The sequence below is a fragment of the Mobula hypostoma genome, chromosome 2, assembly GCF_963921235.1.
Source record: "Mobula hypostoma chromosome 2, sMobHyp1.1, whole genome shotgun sequence".
Lineage (NCBI taxonomy): Eukaryota > Metazoa > Chordata > Chondrichthyes > Myliobatiformes > Myliobatidae > Mobula > Mobula hypostoma.
In genome coordinates, this window is record NC_086098.1 from 105,219,664 (window position 1) to 105,243,639 (window position 23,976).

At 38.9% G+C, this 23,976-nt stretch overlaps 1 protein-coding gene across 1 annotated transcript in view; it reads left to right on the forward strand.

Moving 5' to 3' along the window:
* The window catches only part of bckdhb (branched chain keto acid dehydrogenase E1 subunit beta), a 254,524-nt gene that overhangs the window by 80,149 nt on the left and 150,399 nt on the right, over nt 1-23,976 (forward strand). Inside the window, exons 7-8 of the mRNA XM_063040340.1 lie at nt 7,450-7,547; nt 15,070-15,180. Of these exons, the coding sequence (XP_062896410.1) occupies nt 7,450-7,547; nt 15,070-15,180 (209 nt within the window). The remainder of the gene's footprint in view (nt 1-7,449; nt 7,548-15,069; nt 15,181-23,976) is intronic.

Below are 23,976 nucleotides of genomic sequence, written 5' to 3' on the forward strand. Positions count from 1 at the left end.
GTGTAGTGGGTGTTGAATTTCTGAAAGCAGCTGAATTTGAGGAAGGTTATATAACATATAATGATTTTTGGTGCTGTCACCAGTGGGAGCACCTGCAAAAGGAAGAAGTGGTTTTAGTTATAGATCATTGTGGAAATTATTGTGTAAGTAGTTCAAAGAAGAGAGAAAAATTTGCAGTGAGTTGTTTAGCTGCAACTGGAAAGATAGCAGAAGACTCAAGTGAAGAAAATTCTGCTGAATTGGATGGCAGAGTTCTTGAAAAAGATGGGATAACAAAATCATTCTTGATAAGAGCAATTTTCATGTGGTGGAAGCTTGACAGGAGAGGGATTCATTATGGAATTGTGGGAAAGATTAGCATAATTTAGAAAGATAACATTACATTCAAGATGAGAGCAAAGTTGGACATGAAGTACAGTTTGTAGAGACTGAGGGTTCAAACATGATTTTGTGGAGGGATAATCATAAGAAAAGGGTAGGCCTATTCACTCTCTTCAACTTCAGCATTGAATTGGAGAGAGAAATGAAGTTAAGATTACAGACCCATAATCATCCATAAGTACTGGGAGCATCTGGGAAGATTAGCAGGATGTTGTCCTGTGTCTGTTTTTGTTACCCATGAACAAGTACAGTTGGGAGGCCCAGTGAATGGTGCCGAGGCCTTGTGGCTTCAACGACACAGATTCTCTTTTGATTTTTGATGCTCTCTGTGTGAAATTTTCATTTTCTTTATGTGACCATGTGGATTTCCTGCATGTGCTTTGACTTTCTCTAATGTGCCAAAGATCTGTCAATTGCTATTAATTGGGTACTGCAAAATGACCCTATGTTGCTAGATGGCAGGAGAGTCGGGGAAGAGAATGGGGTAATTGATGGGAATGAGAAGCAAAATTGGGTTAATGCAGATGGGTGCTTAATGGTCGGTGTGGATACACAGTACTGTGCAAAAGTCTTAGGCATCCAAGAATTTTTGTATGGTTTCAGATATTAAGGCCTCCACAGTGCCCTGATCTCAACATCATTGAGGCTCTCTGGGATTACCTGGAGAGACAGAAGCAAGCAAGAAAGCCAAAGTCTGTAGAATAACTGTGACAAGTTCTCTAAGGTGCTTGGAACAACCTACCAACTGATAATCTTACAAAATATCACAATAGTGTAACTAAGTGAATTGATACAGTTTTAAAAGCAAAGGGTGGTCACAGGAAATATTGATATGATTTAGTTTTTACTGTTCATTGCTGTTTATAGTAATTTCTTTTAATTACTTTTGAAAGCATCTTTGCCTTACAGATTCTTTTTTACATGTGCCAAATAATTTTGCACAGTACTAGTGGGACAAAGGATCTATTTCTATGCTGTATAACTCTATGACAAAAGGAAATTATAGGGCAGTTAGCCTAACCGCAGTGGTTAGAAAAGTGTTAAGGGTTTATTATTAAGGATGAGGTTTCTAGAGATTATTAGAGACTAATAATAAAATAGTCAAAGTCAGCATGGTGTCTGTAAAGGGAAAGCCTGCCTGACTCATCTGTTAGAGTCCTTTGAGTAAGTGACAAGCACGGTAGACAAAGGAGAAGCAGTGGATGTCATCTACTTGGATTTTCAGAAGATGTTTGATAAGATGCCACACATGAGACTGCTTAACAAAATAAAATCCTATGGCGTTATAGGAAATATACTAGCATGACTAGCAGAATGGCTGACAGGCAGGAGGCAGCGAGTGGGAATAAAAGGGGCTTTTTCTGGTTGGCTGCCAGTGACTAGTGGTGCTCCTCAGTGATCAGTATTGGGACTACTGCTTTTCGCATTGATTGTCAATGATTCAGATAATGGAACTGATGGTTTTGTGGCAAAGTTTGCAGATGATATGAATATAGGTGGAGGGGTAGGTAGTGCTGAGGAAGCGTTACGTTTACAGCAGGATTTAGACAATTTGGAAATTGATCAAAAAAATGACAAATTGAATATTGTGTTGGGAAATGTATGATAATGCATTTTGATAAAAGGAACAATAGTGTGGACTATTATCTAAATGGGGGAAGATTCAAACATTAGAGGTGCAGAGGAACTTGGGAGTCCTTCTGCAAGACTCCCAAAAGGTTAATTTACAGGTTGAGTCTGTGGTAAAGAAGGAAAATGCAATGTTGGCATTTATTTCCAGGGAATAGAATATAAAAGCAGGGAGATGATGCTGAGCGTTTATAAGACACTAGTCTGACTATAACTGTCAGCAGTTTTGGGACCCATATCTCAGAAAGGATGTGTTGTCATTGGAGAGAGTCCAGAGGAGGTTCACGAGGATGATTCTGGGAATGAAGGGTTAACATATGAAGAGTGTTTAGCAGCTTTGGGTCTGTACTCACTGCAATTTAGAAGAATGTAGGGGGATCTCATTGAAACTTACCAAATGTTGAAAAGATAGATTGGAGAGGATGTTTCCTATGGCAGGGATATCCAGAACTAGGGGGCATAGACTCAAAATTGAGGGGCGACCCTTTAGAACAGAAATAAGGAATTTTTTGAGCCAGAGGGGAGTAATCTGTGGAATGCTGTCCCACATGTACTTAAGGCAGAAGTTGTTCGTTTGTTGATCGGTATGTGAGAAGGTATGTGGGATGGGGTTGAGTGGGATCTGGGATCAACCATGATAGAATGGTGGAGCAGCCTCAATGGGCTGAATGGCCTAATCCTGCTCCTTGTGTTTTATGATCTTATGGACATAGTTTTGCAGTGGTGTCTGAACTCTGAGATGTCCTGCTGATATTGCTCCCGTTGTGACATCGGGTATAAAATTCCATTAAAGATGAAGGTTCAGCAATACGTGTTCAACTCTAAAGATAATTCTTATAGCTTTATAGTTTCAATTGGTAGATGCATTGTACTTCAAATGGGTCTTTTTTTAAATACAAAAAATAAGTTTAGTGATTTAAAATAAGAGCTTATTGGTGCTTAATGCTCAAAGAATTGTAAATGTACTGATATTTCTGAATATTCAGTGGAGAAGCTACTGAAGAAGCTTATTCCAAATCTTTGAATAACAACTGCTACTGGTGAATTGATTATAGCTGTACCTTAGCTGCAGTAGTTAATTCCAAAAGCGGGACATTCTGTTCCTCTGACTCAAATATAAACTTTGTAGATCTCCAGGAATGATGCCTGTTTAAGCCACCTGGTTTTAACATTCATAAACAACCTCCTTTTGTAGTGTTTGAAGTATCTTGATTCAGCTAAGTTTACAGATTGAAAGAGAAACACAAACATGAGGAATTCTGCAGATGAATGAAAAGCAATTGGTTTTAGATAATAAATTGCATTTTTTTCTGGGAACTTTTTGTTAATATTAACAATGTGATATATGCTAATTAGTTATTTTCCTTTTTGGATTTGATACTGATTTGTAAGCAAATGTAATCTCAGATTTTCCTTCACAGGCAATAAATTTGTGCACTGTATGTTTGCCACAGTTTTGAGACCAAGCAAAGACCATAAAACAGAGGAGCAGAATTAGGCCATTTAGCTCATCGGGTACACTCTGCCATACCATCATGGCTGGTTTATTATGCCTCTCAATCCCATTCTCCTTTCTTCTCCCCTTACTTGGTACCTTTATTAATCGAGAACCTATCAAACTCCACTTTAAATATATCCAGTGATTTGGCCTCCACTGTTGTCTGTGCAATTATTTACATAGATTCACTACCCTCTGGCTAAAGATATACCTCCATCTCTGTTCTAAATGGATGCTCTCTTTTCTGAGGTTGTGCTCTCTGGTCCTAGTCTTGTCCACTAGAGGAAACATCCTTTCCACATCCACTCTATTAAGATCTTTGAACTCCAGCAAGTACAGGCCCAGAGCCATCAAATGCTTCTCATACGTCAAGCCTTTCATTCTTGGAATCATTCTCGTGAACCTCCTCTGGACCCTCTCCAATGCCAGCACATCTTTTCTCAGATAAGGAGCCCAAATTGCTCACCGTGTTCTCCAGTATGGTCTGACTGATGCATTACATCCTTGTTTTTGTATGCTAGGCCTCTTGAATGCATTGCTGGCATTGCATTTGATTTCACTACCACAAACTCAAATCTGCAAATTAACCTTTAGGGGATTCTGCACAAGGTCTCCCAAATTCATTTCCACCTCTGATTTTTGAATGTTCTCCCTGTTTAGAAAATAGTCTATGCCTCTATTCCATCTACCAAAGTGCATGACGATACACTTCACTATATTCCATCTGCCACTTCTTTATTCATTCTTCTAATCTGTTTTAGTCCCTGTCTCCTCAGCAATACTAGCCCCTCCACCTTTCATCGAATCATCCGCAAATATGACTACAAAGCCATCAATTCCATCACTCAAATCTTTGACATCCAACTTGAAAAGAAGTGGTCAAACACTGATTCCTGTGAAGCAACACTAGTCTATGGCAGCCAATCAGAACTTTGCCACAAAGCTATCAGTTCCATTATCTAAATCATTGACAATCAAATGTGAAAAGCAGCAGTACCAATACTGATCCCTGAGGAACACCACTAGTCACTTGCAGCCAACCAGAAAAGGCCCTCTTTATTCCCACTTTGCATTCTGCTGTCAGCTAATCTTCTATCCTTGCTAGTATCTTTCCCTTAACACCAAGGGTTCTTAGTTTGTTAAGCAGCCTCATGTGCGGCACTGTGTCAAAGCCTTCCTGAAAATGCAATATCCACTGATTCTTCCTACCTGTTATTTCCTCAAACAGACTTGACAGGCAAGATTTCCCCCATGTTAACTTTGAGCTATTATCATGTGCCTCCAAGTACCCTGAAACCTCATCCTTAATAATGAACTCCAGCTTCTTACCAACCATTGAAGTCAAGTTAACTGATCTATAATTTCCTTTCTTTTGCCTGCATCCCTTCTTAAAGAGTGGAGTGACATTTGCAATTTTCTAGTTCTCTGGAACCTTTCCAGAATCTAGTGATTCTTGAAAGATAATTACTAGTGTCTCCATCATCTCTTCAGCTTCCTTTTTTAGCACCCTATTGTGCAGTCCATCTGGTCTAGGTGACTTATCTAGCTTTAGACATTTCAGATTCCTAAGCACCTTCTCCTTAGTAATAGCAACTACAGTCACTTCTGCCCACTGGCACTCTCGAATTTCTGGCATACTGCTAGCGTTTTCCACTGTTAAACTAATGCAAAATACTTATTATATTTGCCATTTCTTTGTCTGCCATTACTTTGTCCCCATTCCAGTGACATTTTGTAGTGGTCCAATATCACTCTTGCTTCTCTTTTACTCGTTATAGATCTAAAAAAAAACTTTTGATATCCTCTTTTATATTATTGGCTGGCTTACCTTAATATTTCATCTTTTCTGTTCTTGTGGCATTTTTAGTTACCTTCTGTTAGTTTTTAAAAGCTTCCCAATCTTCTAATTTCCCACAAATTTTTGCCATATTTTATTCTCTCACTTTTGCTTTATTGCTGTCTTTGACTTCCCTTGTCAGCCAAGGTTGCGTCATCCTCCCTTTGGAATACTTTTTGATTTTTGTGATGTATCAATCCTGCTTCTTCTGAATTGCTCCCAGAAACTCCAGTCATTGCTGTTCTGCCGTCTTCCCTTATAGAGTCCCCTTCCAATTAACTTTGGCCAGCTCCTCTCTCAAACCTCTGCAATTCCCTTTACTCGTCTGTAATGCAGACATGTCTGACTTAATCTTCTCCCTCTCACACTGCAGTGTGAATTCTCTCATATTTTGATCACTGGCTCCTGTGGGTTCCTTTACCTTAAGCTCCCTCATCAAATCTGGTTCATTATATAACACTCAATCCAGAATTTCCTTTTCCCTAGTGGGCTCAACTACGAAGAGCTCTAAAAAGCCATCTCTAAGGCATTCTACAAATTCAATCTCTGAGATCCAGCACCTCTTGATTTTCCTAAGCTACCTGTATATTGAAATCCCCCATGTCTATCATAACATTACCCTTTTTATATATTTTTTTCTATCTTCCATTGTGATTTGTACCCCACAGCCTGGCTACTTTTCGGAATATAACTCCCATCAGGATTTTTTTACCCTTGACGTTTCTTAACCTTACCCGGAAAGATTCTACAGCTTCCTATCCTATGTCATGTCATTCTAAGGATTTGATTTCGTTCTTTACCAACGGTGATTGGTCTTGGAGTTTTATTAATGGCTGCCTGGTTTTTGATTGCAGTTAGGCAAATAAATAACTGTGGTGTAATAGAGAAAAATACTCTGTGCATCAATTGTATTTTTTTTGTAGAAAGTTGCTTGTGTAAGTAAATCAGTGGTTTTTGGAACTCTACTGCTATTACATTGGTATACTGGATATGCAGAAGACAACACAACACCAGCCAAAATACACAAGAAAAGGAACGTATCAATGTTGCATAATATTTATAGAGTGTATTTAGGGTCAGGGTATCCTATTAGAAAATTGGACTTTGGGTTATAGTGTATTTAAGTAGCTTATGGCACATAAAATCATGCCTGTGGTCAGTTCTATTTATCAGTGGCCATTTATACTATAACAGATGATGGCAGTGTTGTATATGTTAGGATTGTTAAATTATGAAGCATGGAATTTATTAATTTTTATAACAATTGCTATTACTTTTCAGGATAATTTGTATTATATAGAAAGTTTATGGCAAAAATTTTGTAGTGCTTTTAAAGCAGAAAATGCTGGGGATATTCAGCTGACCTAGCATGATCTTTGGTGAGAAAGGAGACTGAATGTTTCAGGTCAGAACTGGGAAAAGTTAGAAAACAACTGGATTTAAAGAATAGGAAGAGTTGGACAAAACATTCCATTGATTTAATTCTGAATTTGCTGATTTGCTGGTTATCCAAAAACCTTTTGATATGGTCTTGAGTTCCCTTTTTATTTGTTACTTATTTATTTATTTGCTTGCTTGTTTAATTACTTAGTTAGACTCAGCGTGGATGAGGCTCTTCCGGCCCTTTGAGCTGCGTCACCCAGCAATCACCCAGTTCAACCCCAGCCTGATCACAGGAAATGGGAACACTCGTAGAAAACCCATGTGGTCTCAAACTCCTTACAGGCCGTGGCAGAAATTGAACCTGGTTGCTGGTAATGAAAAGTTTTGTGCCAGCCACTACACTACTGTAGTTCTCACAGAAAAGCTTCCCTGCTTTATTTAGTTTCTGAAGACTTGGTGATCACCAAATGAATAGCAATAAATCTTCAAGAAAATGCTACTTGTTTTTTATAACTGCACAAAGAAGTCCGATTTTTTTTTTATCTATTTATTTAACGAATTCTTAAGAAATATTTTTCATATAGTTCACATTTTTAATGAGCACTTGAGAACTTCATTTTCTATGCAGTAGAATAAACTAATATCTGAGTACTATATATTGTGTTGGGTTGGTGAACAAGTGGACACGTTAATGTTCTTTTATTTTTTTTCATTTACTCAGTGGAACAAGTTCCTGTGGAGGCTTATCAAATCCCTCTTTCACAAGCAGAAGTTCTTCAAGAGGGAAATGATGTGACCCTTGTTGCTTGGGGAACTCAGGTCAGCATTTGATTTTTTTTTCGGAAGAACACTATGTTTATTGTTTTGACTTAATTTTAATATTCAGTGGTTTTGTTAAAGAAAAAGGAACTGTTAATATATAACTATGGTGATTTTTTTTAATTCAATAAAAATGTATCAGTTTGTACATGGCTGTGTAAAATTGATTCCAAGTTAAATAAAAATACTAGGGAGTATTATAGAACAGAGCCTTCACTGTATATTTTAAAAATATAAAATGGAATAAATCAGAGCAGCTGATTATTTCCTTACCTACCAGTGTTGCTTGGTATCTTGGTTGTACAGTAATTCTGAAGAAGTAACATCCCATGTGAGCAGTTGATATCTGTTGTAGATCTTGGAGAAAGAATTGTCTGAACATTAAAAATAAAGATGTGTGCTACCTTCCTCTGCAACTAAATCCTGGACTTCCTGACCAACAGACTACAGTCTATAAGGATAAACAGTAGCACCTCCACCATGATTATTCTAAACACTAGTGCTCCACCAGGGTTGTGTTTTCAACCCCCTTGCTTTGTACCCCATACACCTCTGACTATGTGGCCAGATTCTGCTCTAACTCCATTTACAAGTTTGCAGATGTTACCACTATAGTGTGCTATATCTCAAATATTGGTGTGTCGATACAGAGTGCTTAGTAACATTGTGTCATGACGTCAACCTTTCCCTCAATGTCAGCAAAGCAAAAGATAGTAATTGACTCCTGAAGTGGTGGCGGTGCACATGCTCCTGCCTATATCAAAGGTGTTAAGGTCGAGAGGGCTGATAGTTTCTAGTTCCTATGAGTAAATATCACCGATAGCCTGTTGTCCTGGTCCAACCACATAGACGTTAAGGCCAAGATAGCTCACCAGTTTTTATCAATGCACCTTAGAAAGCATCTTATCTCAATGCATCATGGCTCGGTATAGCAACTGCTGTGCTCTTGACCATAAGAAACTACGGAGAGTTGTGGGCACTACCCAGCATGTCACAGGAACCAGCCTCTCCTTTATTGCTTCTATATATATTTACATACTTCTTTAAGGTTCATATAGCCAGAGGGGTGTTAGTGGGGTAAGCTCCCAATACCAATTAAATGCTCCCCATGGCGAGTGTCTCAAATAGCGTTTGACAACCATGTCCAGTTTCTGGCCTTTACCTTGTGGCTTAACTGCTAAGCCCGGCGGAATAGTTTCTACTGACAGGAGAAGGGGCAAACTGGGTTACTGGTGTCTTAAAAGCAGTCACTTCGGGCAGATGAGGCTTCTCAGCTCTGGTGGGCAGCTCAAATCTCCACTGTCTTGTGGCTATACCCATTCATGGGGAAGGCTTTGTAAGTAAATCCCAAGAAAAAATGCTAAAGCAGTCCCACGTAAAGTTCAGTGCTGACTGACAACTCCTGCGATGGCACTCGTGCCAAACTGGATCAGTCTCTGCCATTCCTTTGGATTCATCAGCTGTGTGGAGGCGAGATTCATCCCACCATAGAATTCTCTCTTCTCCCCTCTTCCATCAGGCAGAGCATACGAAAACCTGAAAGCACATATCATCTCTCGCAATTCTGTGCATTGGATTCTGCATGCCAGGCTGTGATGCAGCTTGTCAGAATGTTCTGCATTGTACATCTGTAAAAATTTAGTGTCTTTGGTGACATACCAACTCTCCTCAAATGCCATGCGTGCTGCCTTCATGATCGCATCAATGTGTTGGCCCAAGGAACTTAACACTGCTGATCCCTCAGTGAGAACTGGTGTGTGTTCTCACAGGTTCTTCCTGAAATCCACAATCCTGGTGTTGACCAAGTGTAAAATCAATACAGTAGAGTTTGAAGTGCATCGTAAAGTAGTGAAGGAGAGGAAGACTGGATATTATCAGATATTTGACAGGAAAACTTAATTTGGATGTTTAAGTATTCCCCAGATTGAAAAGAGGGGAGAGAATGTAATAGCTGTACAGTCAATACTACAGAGAGATCCAGAAGAAGTAATCTGTCATGATTTCAGATGCAAAGAATGATATTTATCTTTTTTTCTGTGCTTATCACTTTTCTAAAGGGAAAATAGTAACTTGGAATGGTGGGATTTTTAACAGTATCTAAAGATTAATCAAATGAGGTGTTATATTTCCTGGATATTAACTAATGAAATTTGTCCATATTACAACTTTCTGATAGACAGTGAAAATGATTTGGTATGCTAGACTTTGTTGGTTAACTTGCCTGTTGATTTACTAAGATTGGATTTACACAAACACATTGTATGTTTAAACTCTCCTCTTACTATATCTAGTTTTTTGTGGAAAAATTTTGCTTTACTCTGGCTCCCAAGTTCTGTTTGGTGTAGAAGCTGGTAGAGATTCTATTTGAATTGGGTGACCTCGGGGCTCAGCTGCTAGAGCTGCTGCGTCACAGCTCTAGAGACTCGGATTCAGTCCTCACCTTGGGTGTTGTCTGCGATTGAATGAGATTCTCCAGGGTGGTCTAATGTTATTCATCATCTCCAAGCTGTGCATGCTGCTTGACAATTGATCATTGTAATTTACCCCTGGTGGGTGCTGGGATATCTTATGAGGAGTAGTTGGGAATGTGTGGAGAGTAAAATGGTATGAATGTAAATGGGTACTAATTGCTCAGACTTTTGGCCTGTACATTCAGTTTGCTTTGTGATTGTGTAACTTGGTACTCTGTTGTTGCAGCCATTGAATATTCTGGTAGGAACTTGCAATTTCTTTTTCTATTTTGTGTCTATCTCATTGGTTGAGTGAGTTATGTAAATATATTAAAATAGTACAGAGTCCATGAAAAGGCATTGAAGTAGCAAAATGTGTGAAGACTGAAAAGTACAGCTTGGTTGTACAATTGAATATGGACAATTGGTCTATTAAAGTAAGTTGAACAGCATTTCACATGGATTGTATGATATACAGTTGGCCCTCCTTATCCGCGAGGAATGGTTCCGGGACCCCTCGCGGATACCAAAAAACGCGGATGCTCAAGTCCTTTATTCAACCTGTCTCAATGTGGTGGATCTTAGGACCCAGCGGAACCCCAGACCTTATTTAACCTGTCTCAGTGCAGTGGGCATTAGAACCCAGCGGTGGAGCTCTGAATCTGCAGTGTTTCTGTTCACGAAAATAATCACGATCACGATTGAAAATAAAGTGGAAATAATAAAGCGATCAGAAAGAGGTGAAATGCCATTGGTCATTGGAAAAGCGTTGGGCTATAGTCGGTCAACGATCAGAACAATTTTAAAGGATAAAATGAGAAAGGCCGTGCCCGATTAAAGCTACAATTATTACTAAGCAATGCAGTGGTTTAATTATTGGGTTTTGGGGTTTTGGGTTTTGGATCCTCCACATCAACCCGACAGGGATGGACAGCACGCTCGGGAGTGGTCTGTCACTGGATCGAACTCGGGAACAATCTGTCACTGGACCGAACTCGGAAACTTCTGTTTCCGAACCTGGCACTGAAACATGCATTTCTTAAGTATTTTATATACATAGAAAGGTAAAATATATACTATATACTAAGACAAACGTTTGACTAACTGACGCTAAATAATACGGGATGTACCTCTTCCGACTTAGTAAGAAAACTGCAGTTTTTTTTAAATCCCGATCCACGATAACCTACGCACATCCTCCTGTATACTTTAATTCGTCTCTAGATTACTTACAATACCTAATACAATGTAAATGCTATGTAAAATAGTTGTTATACTGTATTGTTTAAGGAATAATGACAAGAAAAAAAAAGTCTGTACATGCTCGAACAGCAAGTGCTGGAAGAGAACTTGTGGGTTTTCTCGATTTGCGGTGGTTGAATTCGCGCATGCGGAATTCGCGGATAAGGAGGGCCGACAGTATTAATATTTTCCTCATCATATCTATTGCTGTGCATATTTTCCCTTTTTGGTAAATGTGCCTGAGCAGAGCTGCAAGATAATTTTAAATAAGTTGTGATTAGTGCAATCATTGATATAGTGTTAGAGATTATTGTGCAAGCTTGTAACGGTTAAGGTAAATTTTAGAATAACTGGAAGAAATGAGAAAGTGTTTTATAATTGTCTTTGGCTAAATCAGACATCCCACCCTGCAAAAACTCATTTCAGGGAGGTAGCACCTCCGTCCCCCGCAACCCCATCCAAGGGCGTATGTAATACTTTGTTTAATCTATAAACCAAGCTGGGTATATGTATGCAGAAAATGTGACATTAAAATATGTACTTATATTATATTATCATGTTTATTCTATTACAACTTTAAGCAAGTCTACAGGGAGTTTGGCCTCATCACGTAGGACATCAATAGCGTAGCTCCTTAGCAGCCAGCCAGCTAGTTTAAATAACATTAGCTATGCTAATGAACGAATGACACCTGTTAAACTCACCTCAATGTGTCTTTTACATTTTAACCCACCATGGGCAATAGAAAAGTCACTGTTGCAAATAGTGCAGCGAGCAAGACTGTCATTATTTTTGAGGTCGACTGTAAAGCCCGCACACAGAGAAAACTTATAGGTCTACTTAGCAGGGGGTCGCAATCGTTTTTGCACCGCAGACCGGTTTAATATTGACAATATTCTTGCGGACCGGCCGACCGGGGGCAGGGGTGTTAATCACAACCAGAATATAGGTGATAAGTCAATCGCATCATAACATTTTAAGTAACGTTTGGATATTAAACACACAGCACATATTTTCCCTGTATGAACATATAAAATCATTGCAACACACCAATATTGCTGAATCAGTGCGAGCCCTGGGCTTGTTTTCCTGCAACAAGACGGTCCCATCGAGGGGTGAGGGGAGACAGCGATACTCGAAGGGGGTTCCTTATGTCCAGTCTATTCCGCAATTTAGTTTTCGTTGCATTCATTGCAGAGATATGTTGGAAATGGAAGCAACGTTTTCAGTGCTTTCGTGGCTATCTCAGGATATTCAGCCTTGTCTTTGATCCAGAATGTCGGCGGAGATGTTATGTCAAACATACTTTGCAGCCTGCCGTCATTTGCAAGCTCGAGGAGTTGATCTTTTTCCCGCACTGACATGGATGATTCACCGGGGACATTCACTAATGGGTCACGGACCCATTCCTTTGCTCGTCTCGGGTCACTGATGACCTAGCGTGTGTTAAAATTCAACAGGGAATGTGACAGGGAATGAGGAAAGGTGCAGCTGACTCATATCGTTTCATATCGCCAAATCACATTGTTTCCTCGCAGCCCGGTGGTTGGGGACCACTCTTAGCACGAAGAGAGACCAATCAGGATGCTCACTCTCCCTCTCCCTCTCCCTCTCCCTGTCAAAAAAAAATCTATTTCCGGGATATTGTATATAATTTCCGGGCATCAGGGAGCCACTACTGATATGCGGGAGACTCCCGGAACTTCCGGCAGAGGTGGGATGTCTGCTAAATGATCATTGATTATATTTTTAAAGTGGAACTCTGGCTTGGAGACTGATCTATTTCTTCTGAAACATTTAATATATAATAACTTAAAACTGCCATGCTGTTGCTGGCATTTTCTCTTTATATCTTTCCATCTCAATCTCTATCTCTCTAAATCTACCTATCTCTTTCTTTGTCTATCTATATGTCTCTAGCTCTATGTCACTGACTCTAACATTCTCTCTCTGTCATCCCTCGCCCTCTGGTCATCCCTCGCCACCCCCCCCCACCCCCCATCTCCCTCCATTCCAGAGGTAGAGAAAGCTACAGATACAATGTTTATAAAAACATTGATACATGCCTAGGCAAGATTTAGAGGGATATGGGCCAGACATGCGCAAATAGCATTAGTGCAGATAGGCATTTTTGTTGGCATGGATAAGTGAGGTTACAGTGTTCGTTTTTGCGGTATATAATTCTGTGATTGTCTTTCTGTTCTGTATCATTCTATGAATGTAAGCTTTCAGCTGATTTTTCTTCTGATATTTCACTCAAACTGCCAAAATGCTGACACATTTCAAAAAAGGACTGCAAATTGTGTATGAATGAGTAACAGCATAAGAAAAATCATTGTGGTGATTGATATTTATCCAGTTTCTAACTTCAATAATACTTTGGTTATTAAATGTGCTTTATTCATCAGCTAGCTTGCAGTAAATATTAATATTTTTGTGTTTGACTCTGCTTTCATATACTTATTACAGGGTTGTTTATCATTAACATTCTAAAATGAGATTTGTCAGAGAAATCTTTAAATTTGATACACTGTACACATATCTTTTTTTATTACAGTGTGTTTTGTCCATGCAGTACATTTTAACGATTGTTTTCTGTATTATCAAATGACAAGAATCAAATTAATGGTAAAAAAAATCTATGACGCTTTTCTTAATTTTTGTAATATTTTCTGTATGGAACTTTTTTTAAGTAATATTACAAATGACTCTGTCTTCCATGACCGCTTTTGCAATAAATACAGATGAGCATATTCATATTAAGAGCATGTTGAGCTGTGGTTCCACACATATATGACTACACTGATCCTTAGTGGGACTAAATCTTCCCCTAATCAAATTGAATCTCTTAGGAATCTCTTTTACTTTATCTGCCAACGATATTCTATGGTCCCTTGTTGCCCACCTGATTTCCTTAAGTGTTGTCATACATCTGTTATACTCCTCAAGGGATTTGGTTGATCCCAGCTTCCTTTTTCCTGACCAGAACCTGAGCATTCCTCATCAACCAGGTTTCCTTAACCCTGTCAGACTTGCCCTTTACTCTAAACAGGAACATCTTGACCCTAACTCTCCCTATCTCATTTTTAAAAGCGTCTCTCCCACTTGATAGACATCTCTTTACCTTTTAACAGTAGTTCATATCTTAGTTAATAGGAACTCGTAGTGTAAAGATGCTTGTGTTTCAGTACAAATGACATCGTATATCCAGTGGTGGATGTGGATGCAGCTCTTGGTGTTGGATATGTCATAAATTAGGTTGATGTGTATCCAGTTTTGTGTAGAATACAGCTTTTTACGATTTGTTTAAAGATTTATGCTCATATTCTTAACTAGAATTAGTGAACTTAATATGCAAAAATATTGATACTTAGCAAATGCAGTGCACTATATTCTTTACTTTATACAGTCTGTCAGTCACCTGCAAGCTTCGCCATGTACGATATTGAGATTTTCTGTACCTTAAGTAAAAATGTAATTTACAATTACTGTCTATCAAGAATGAGAGCAGAAGTAGCTTACAAATTTTAATAGAATTTCAAATCATACTTTCCACTATTGCAAATATTGATAAGTTCTTGTTTTATCTACTTTAGCTCTAGTAAAATGGAATATGAGAAAACACTTAAGAATTCTACGGAAAGTGGTTGTGAAGGGAGTATTGAAATATTGGAAAATCACAAAAGATAAAAATAGGGAAAGATGGCCAAAGAAAAAATGAGAGAGAGAAACTTGCCAATGGTCAATTCATCCATGGTCTCTGTGATCAATGAAAATTTAAATATAATCTTATTGACAACTATTCTTAATTAATTTTTATTTATGTATAGGTTCATGTAATGAAAGAGGTGGCCAGCATGGCTCAGGAAAAATTGGGAGTCTCCTGTGATGTAATTGATTTGAGAACTATTCTGCCTTGGGATGCTGAAACTGTTTGCAAGGTATGTTTTGTAAATGTATATTTGTGAAGATGCTGACAATTATAAAATAATTTTTTGAATTGGAAAATATACTAGACTTTTGCAAGTAATTGTAATTTTAGATCCTGGATTAGACTGCAATTCTTTTCATGATGATTCAGACTAATATGTTTCTCAGTTAAATTTATTACATATGGTTTGAATTAAGGTAATTTAAAGAAATTACAGATGCTGGAAATTTGAAGTAAAGCAGAAAATGTTTTAAAAGCTCAGGAGATCATCATAACTGAGAGAGAAAACAAGTTAGTTAAGTGGCTTGGAAGGTGGGGGTGACCAGTTCTTTCAATTCTGGTGAAGGGTCCATGAGCAAAAATGTTAATTATTTCCCTTTCTGAGATGATGCCTGTCCACCTGTTCTCCCCGCCCCCCCCCACCCCAGCGTTTTGCATTGTTAGTGTATTTAATAATCCAGAAAACATTTGCAACTCATTGTCCATAAATTTGTACAATTTCAAACATTAAAACTTTTACCATTTGGTAAACCTGTCATGTTTAGACATGAAGAGAACCTACTAATGGATGATCATAAATTTTATTTATCAGAATCATCTACAAATGTATTATTGTTGGAATCTGTTCTGTATTTCTGTGAGCTTAAATAAGAAATAGAAACAAAGTAGGCTTTGTCCTCTTGTATTTGCAGTTCTATTCAGTATGATCATCTCTTATCTCAGTGCCACTTTCATACTCTTAATGCCATATCCCTTGATCCCTTACAACTTTAATCCTGAATACACTCAGGGACTGAGTCTATTCCTGTTTCATAGAATATACAACAGTACTGCAGCGGAACAAATCTTTTGGTCCACCAAGTCTGCAGTGCCCATAATGCTAGTCCAGCTAATTCCACCTGTTTTCACATCTTCTGTATTCTTCTATTTCCCACATGTTCATTTGTCTCTCTAAATGCCTCTTAAACAAAACTATCATATTTACTACCATTATCTCTGGCACCTGCTACTCCTTTAAACTTTTTCACCTTTGCTCTGGGATTTCCACCCTGGGAAACAGCCTCTGACTACCTTTCCTATTGATGGCTCACGTAAAGAGCAGATTGTGGACTTCAGGAAGGGTAAGACGAAGGAACACATACCAATCCTCATAGAGGGATCAGAAGTGGAGAGAGTGAGCAGCTTCAAGTTCCTGGGTGTCAAGATCTCTGAGGATCTAACCTGGTCCGAACATATTGATGTAGTTATAAAGAAAACAAGACAGCCGCTATACTTGCTTAGGAGTTTGAAGAGATTTTGCATGTCAACAAATACACTCAAAAATTTCTATAGTTGTACTGTAGAGAGCATTTTGACAGGCTGCATCCCTGTCCCTTTGACCCCAGCATCTGCAGATTATTTTGTGTTTGCATCCCTGTCTGATATTGAGGGGCTACTGCACAGGACCGAAAGAAGCTGCAGAAGGTTGTAAATATAGTCAGCTCCATCTTGGGTACTAGCATACAAAGCACCCAGCACATCTTTCGGGAGTGGTGTCTCATAAAGGCAGCGTCCATTATTAAGGACTTCCAGCACCCAGGGCATGCCCTTTTCTCACTGTTACCATCAGCTTGGAGGTACAGAAGCCTGAAGGCACACACTCAGCGATTCAAGAACAGCTTCTCCCCCTCTGCCATCCGATTCCTAAATGGGCATTGAATCTTTGGACACTACCTCACTTTTATTTTTAATATACAGTATTTCTGTTTTTGCACTTTTTAAAATCTATTCAATATACGGAATTGATTTACTTGTTTATTGATTATTATGATATTTTATTTATTTATTTTTCTCTTTACTAGATTATGTATTGCATTGAACTGCTGCTGCTAAGTTAACAAATTTCACGTCACATGCCGGTGATAATAAACCTGATTCTGAGTTTTATGCACTTCTATCTGGTTGGTCACCAATTTCTAACATTACAGTAGAAGTTTGTCCAACCTCTCCTTATAGCTGTAGTATGCTCCTATCCAGACAACATCTGGAGAACATCTTTCCTGTCATGTGGGAACCAGAAATCTACGCAGTACTCTAAATGTACTCAACTGAAGTTTTATTGCAGTCCTGAATGGCTGATCCCTTAGTTTAAGACTATGATTCCAGTTTGAGACATGCCAGACACATCTGCTCATCTGTTAGTCTACGTTAGGTTTCAATCAGAACACCTAACTTCTGTTGATCACTGGAGAGTATGGATGCAGTCTTATCTTCAAAGGATAAAATCCCAACCCAGTATCAATTTAGTTGAACACTCACTAAACCAAGTAGCATAGATTCTGGTTAGTTGGGACGCATTGGGATCAGTACATTTTGGGCCAATTAAGTGGCTGTCTCAGTAGCCAAAGCTTCAAGGAAATAGTTAAAAGGGTATAAAAAAGACAAGCTACTGTTTAACTGAATAACAAATTAATTATTTAAATAATGCAGAGAACAAATTAGAACATTATCAAAACTACCACAGTACTGAAAAACTGTGTAGTCGTTCCTAAAATTTATCAACAGAGGAATTCATCCAGTGTACGCTACTGTGTTTTGATTAACTGTAAATGAACAAAATCAGTGCGACCACCTCATGGAAATAATTGATCCATTATGCGATCCATTAGTTTCTTTGAATCTAATAGTGTTGCATGTTTGTAGCCAAGGGAACCATTCTGTGTGGCATGATTTGAAACAAAAGCCTGTTTTCATCAGCATTGTAGATGTCAACTGCATAAAATTTTTGAAGCTAATCGGGAGTTTTGTAGATTTCCATGTTTCTGCACTGACAACATCAGCACTATCTTTCTCGCCATGTACTTTCTTGAATTTAATGTGAAGTCAACATTTCCATCGAGACAACCAACCATCTGTTGCTTTACAATCTTCACGGGCAGCTTCTTAGCTGGCTCCTCTCTCTTGTTTTTTTTTCAACATTGGTCCACTGACATGCACACCTTGTCCAGTTACAATGGAAAACCATTGACTGAGATCCTCTTCAACATCTGAATCCCTAGCATCACTGTTTCAGTTTTGGGATGTTCCCTGTTGCCCCTCACATAATGCTCATTCTTCACATAGTTTATTTTGCAGATGCATCAGGTGTGCAATTGTAGATTTTGGCACTCCAGTTATCTCTGGAGCTGATGGTAAGTAATAATGTTAGGCAGATAGCTTTTAAATTAGTTCAGTAAGGTAATTTTTCCAGCCATTGTCAAATCTTTGGTGGCATTTTGGCAGGGGTCTGAAAGTTTTTAAAGTCAGAATAAATGAAGCAAAATTAGTGAAAATTACTCTGTGTCTGTTTTAAATGGACACTGCTCTACCCTGAGGCTGTGCCCTCTTGTTCTAGACCCCCCCTCCCCACCATGGGAAACAGCCTTTTCATATACACTCTCTGTAGGCATTTCAAAATTCAAAAGGTTTCAATGAGATCCTCCCCACATCCTTCTAAATTCCAGTGAGTACAGACCTAGAGCTATCAAATGTTCCTCGTATGATAACCTCCACTTCCCTTGTCAGCCACAGTTGTAATATTTTGCCATTTGAGTATTTCTTTGATTTCGGAATACATCTATCCTGCACCTTCCTCATTTTACCCATTGCTGCTCTGCTGTCATCTCTGCCAGCATCTCCTTTCAGTTTACTTTGGCCAGCTCCTCTCTCATACCACTGTAATTTCCTTTACCCTACTGAAATGCTGCTACATCAGACTTCACTTTCCCCCTATCAAGTTTCAAGTTAAACTCAATCATACTGCGATCACTGCTTCCTAAGGGTTCTTTTACCTTAAGCTCCCTAATCACCTCTTGTTCATTACATAACACCCAATCCAGTATAGCTGATCCCCGGTAGGCTCAATGTCAAACTGCTCCAAAAAGCCATCTCGTTGGCATTCAACAAACTCACTCACTTGAGATGCATAGAAACTACAGCACAGAAACAGGCCCTTTGGCCCTTCTTGGCTGTGCCGAACCATTTTCTGCCTAGTCCCACTGATCTGCACACGGACCATATCCCTCCATACACCTCCCATCCATGTATCTGTCCAATTTATTCTTAAATGTTAAAAAAGAACCCGCATTTACCACCTCGTCTGGCAGCTCATTCCATACTCCCACCACTCTCCGTGTGAAGAAGCCCCTCTAATGTTCCCTTTAAACTTTTCCCCCTTCACCCTTAACCCATGTCCTCTGGTTTTTTTCTCCCCTTGCCTCAGTGGAAAAAGCCTGCTTGCATTCACTCTCTCTATACCCATCATAATTTTATATACCTCTATCAAATCTCCCCTCATTCTTCTACGTTCCAGGGAATAAAGTCCTATCCTATTCAACCTTTCTCTGTAACTGAGTTTCTCAAGTCCCGGCAACATCCTTGTAAACCTTCTCTGCACTCTTTCAACCTTATTTATATCCTTCCTGTAATTTGGTGACCAAAACTGAACACAATACTCCAGATTCGGCCTCACCAATGCCTTATACAACCTCATCATAACATTCCAGCTCTTATACTCAATACTCAGATTAATAAAGGCCAATGTACCAAAAGCTCTCTTTACGACCCTATCTACCTGTGACGACACTTTTAGGGAATTTTGTATCTGTATTCCCAGATCCCTCTGTTCCACTGCACTCCTCAGCGCCTTACCATTAACCCTGTATGTTCTACCTTGGTTTGTCCTTCCAACGTGCAATACCTCACACTTGTCAGTATTAAACTCCATCTGCCATTTTTCAGCCCATTTTTCCAGCTGGTCCAAGTCCCTCTGCAGGCTCTGAAAACCTTCCTCACTGTCTACTACACCTCCAATCTTTGTATCATCAGCAAACTTGCTGATCCAATTTACCACATTATCATCCAGATCATTGATATAGATGACAAATAACAATGGACCCAGCACTGATCCCTGTGGTACACCACTAGTCACAGACCTCCACTCAGAGAAGCAATTCTCTACCACCACTCTCTGGCTTCTTCCATCGAGCCAATGTCTAATCCAATTTACCACCTCTCTATGTATACCTAGCGACTGAATTTTCCTAACTAACCTAACCTGCATTCCCTACCTGATTTTCCCAAATGACCTGCATGGTGAAATCTCCCATGACTATCATTACATTGCCCTTTTGACATGCCTTTTCTATTTCCTATTGTAATCTGTGGCCCACATCCCAGCTACTGTTGGGAGGCCTTTAGATAACTGCCATCAGGATCCTTTTGCCGTTGCAGTTTTGTAACTCAACCCACAAGGATTCAATATTTTTCAATCCAATGTAACATCTTTCTACTGATTTGATGCTATTCTTTACCAACAGAACCACGCCACCTCTTCTGTCTACTTTCATGTCCCTCCATTACAACATGTAACCTTGGACATTTAGCTCCTAATTACAACCATCTTTCAGCTACGATTCATTTACTGCCACTACATTACACCTGAGAATCTGTAATAGTGCAACAAGGTCAGTCACCTTATTTCTTATACTCCGTGCATCGAGATATAACACTTTGAGTACTGTGTTTACTACCCTTTTTAATTTTTGCATCCCTAATGCATTTGTACTCCTTCTGGCTACAACTATGCCCTATCCTTTGCCTGCCCTTTGCACACTCTTTGGTAGAATCGCATAATATAATGAAGTATTTGGAAATGCTGCATCGTAAGATAGATCTATTTTTTAAGACAGATTCTGGAAGGTAAAATTGTTAGTGGAGGAAAACTTTACTAGAGTTGTATGGTGGGTAAGCAGAAAATCATGAATGGTAGGAGTGCAAATCTTATTATAGGTCTTGTTATGACAAAAATTATTGATTGCTGTGTAGAATTATTTGAGCATTTATATTTCAGAATCTCATACTGCTGTTTTGGAAAGGGTTGAGATATTATGAAGCATTTTTATGGAATAGCTCCATAATTCTTCTTTAAACAAATTAATTACAGTTTGATTATTTTGTTTCTAATGATTAAGACTACTTCAATTTGTTTGCATGTTCAAGTGTATTTAAAGAACTTAAAACACAATCTGAAGACTGTGATAATTATGTTGATACTTTTTTCAGATGGACAGAAGAGAGGCATTATAATTTCTTGGGGGGGTTAAAAAAGGTTCTTCAGTGTGTAGCAAACTATTGAAAATGAAATATTTTGGAACATTGAGTAACTTCGATTTAACAGAATTTCTTTCACATGTAATATTTTCCCTTCAGTTCAAAGTAGAAAGATTTATTATTCTTTCATATATATCATTCCATTTTTCAAAAATAATTTTAAAATGATCTTAAATCTTTTTTTAAAGCTTCTCTATAATTTAAATGAACACTGGAAGCACATGATTGTTAGCATTTGTGTTTTATAATTGATTTCATCGAATCATTGTTAACTGAAATTTGGCATAAAACACAAAAAGATGTTAGCAAGCCTAACCAAAAACTCTGTGAAAGAAAATATTTTAAAATGTCTTAGAAAAGCCTGAGAAGAAGAAGTAAAAACAGGAGTAGGTAATTCAGACTCCCATGTTTGCTCTGCTATTTAAGAGGAACATACTTTTTTTTTAACCTTAGTGCCATTTACTGTGCTAACATTGTTTCCCTTGATTTCCTTTGAGAGAGGTCTAAGGAAGAGATTCCAGAGACCAGGACTTTGTTAATTTGAATCTCCACACCCAGATTTAAGACTAGCAAATGACCCAGCAAATGCCGGATGGTCAGTAGATCATTGGAATTGTTGTGTCAGTCAGTAATAAAAGTGTGACTGAGGATTATATTGTTCAACAGCTGAAGCAGGAGATGTAACAGAGGAAACTGGTTTATAAAGAAGGACAATCAGTAGCTCTCAATGAAACCATGCTAGTGCAGAAAGCAATTAGAAAGGCAAATGATAAATTGGCCTTCATTGTGATAATATTTCAGTAAGATTTTTTAATTGTAATTGTATAGGATTTTGGTAATCTCCCATTACAGAGATGAGAATAGAATGTGTCAGGAGCTTGGTGTTAGGTAGACGGGTCTCTTGGCCTGCCCAAGATAGTAAGACAAGAATAACTGAATCCTCAGCACTGATTAATTGGTGAGACCACAACATTATGAACATTGTGTATGATTCTGGTCCCATTACACAATAAAGGATATAGAGGGAGTACATTGCAGATTTGTTGAGATGATGGGGTTGTTCTCTTGGAGTCACTGAGTAGACCAGGCTATATTTTCAGGAACTTAGAAATATGAGAAGTGATCTCACTAAAAGATACAAAACACTTTCCAGGTTCAAAGATATATTTCCACTGCTGCAGAGTCTAGAACCAAAGTTCACAGGCTCAGAAAAAGGGTATGGTTGTTTAGGACTGAGATCAGGGGAAATTTCCTCACTCAGTGGGTGGTGAATCTTTAGAATTCCATACCTCAAAAGATTGTGGAGGCTCAGAGACTAAGTTCTTTGAAAACGGATTGAAATAATTCTGGACGTAAAAGAATCAAGCAATTGGAGGGTAGTGCAGGAAGATGGAGCTGAGTGACATGCTCGGTTGTGATCTTCTAAGATAGCAGAACTGGCTCAGAGAGTCAATTCCTGCTTTTAATTCTTATTTACAAACAGGACATCAAGCTTGTGAATAGTTTAGTTCATTCTTGGCAAGTTTCATGTTTATGGCGCAGAAGTAGTTAGAAACATAGAAAACCTACAGCACAATACAGACCCTTCGGCCCTCAGTGCTGTGCCAAACATGTACTTACTTTAGAAATTACCTAGGGTTACTCATAGCCCTCTATTTTTCTAAGTGCCATTTACCTATCAAAGAGCCTATTGTACCCGCCTCCACCACCCTCACCAGCAGCCCATTCCACACACTCACCACTCTCTGCGTTAAAAAAAAAACAACTTACCTCTACCAACTTCCAAGCACCTTAAAATTGTGCCCTCTCGTGTTAACCATTTCAGCTCTGGGGAAAAAGCCTCTGACGGTTTGAGATGTGTCTATTTTAACACAAGCAGTATTGTGAACAAACCGGATGAGCTTAGAGCGTGGATCAGTACTTGGAGCTATGATGTGGTGGCCATTACAGAGACTTAGATGGCTCAGGGACAGGGATGGTTACTTCAAGTGCAGGGTTTTAGATGTTTCAGAAAGGACAAGGAGGGAGGCAAAAGAGATGGGGGCATGGCACTGTTGATCAGAGATAGTGTCATGGCTACAGAAAAGGTGGACGTCATGAAGGGATTGTCTACGGAGCCTCTGTGGGTGGAGGTTAGGAACAGGAAGGGGTCAATAACTCTACTGAGTGTTTTTTATAGGCCGCCCAATAGTAACAGGGACATCGAGGAGCAGATAGGGAAACAGATCCTGGAAAGGTGTACTAATAACAGTGTTGTCGTGGTGGGAGATTTTAATTTCCCAAATACTGATTCGCATCTCGCTAAAATGAGGGGCTTAGATGGGGTGGAGTTTGTTAGGTGTGTTCAGGAAGGTTTCTTGACACAATATGTAGATAAGCCTACAAGAGAAGAGACTGTACTTGATCTGGTATTGTGAAGTGAATCTGGTCAGGTGTCATCTCTCAGTGGGAGAGCATTTTGGAGATAGTAGTCATAATTCTATCTCCTTTACAATAGTATTGGAGAGAGAGAAAGGAACAGACAAGTTAGAAAAGTGTTTAACTGGAGTAAGGGGAATTATGAAGCTATCAGGCAGGAACTTGGAAGCTTAAATTGGGAACACATGTTCTTGGGGAAAGGTACGGAAGAAATGTGGCAAGTGTCCAGGGGATATTTGTGTGGAGTTCTGCATAGGTA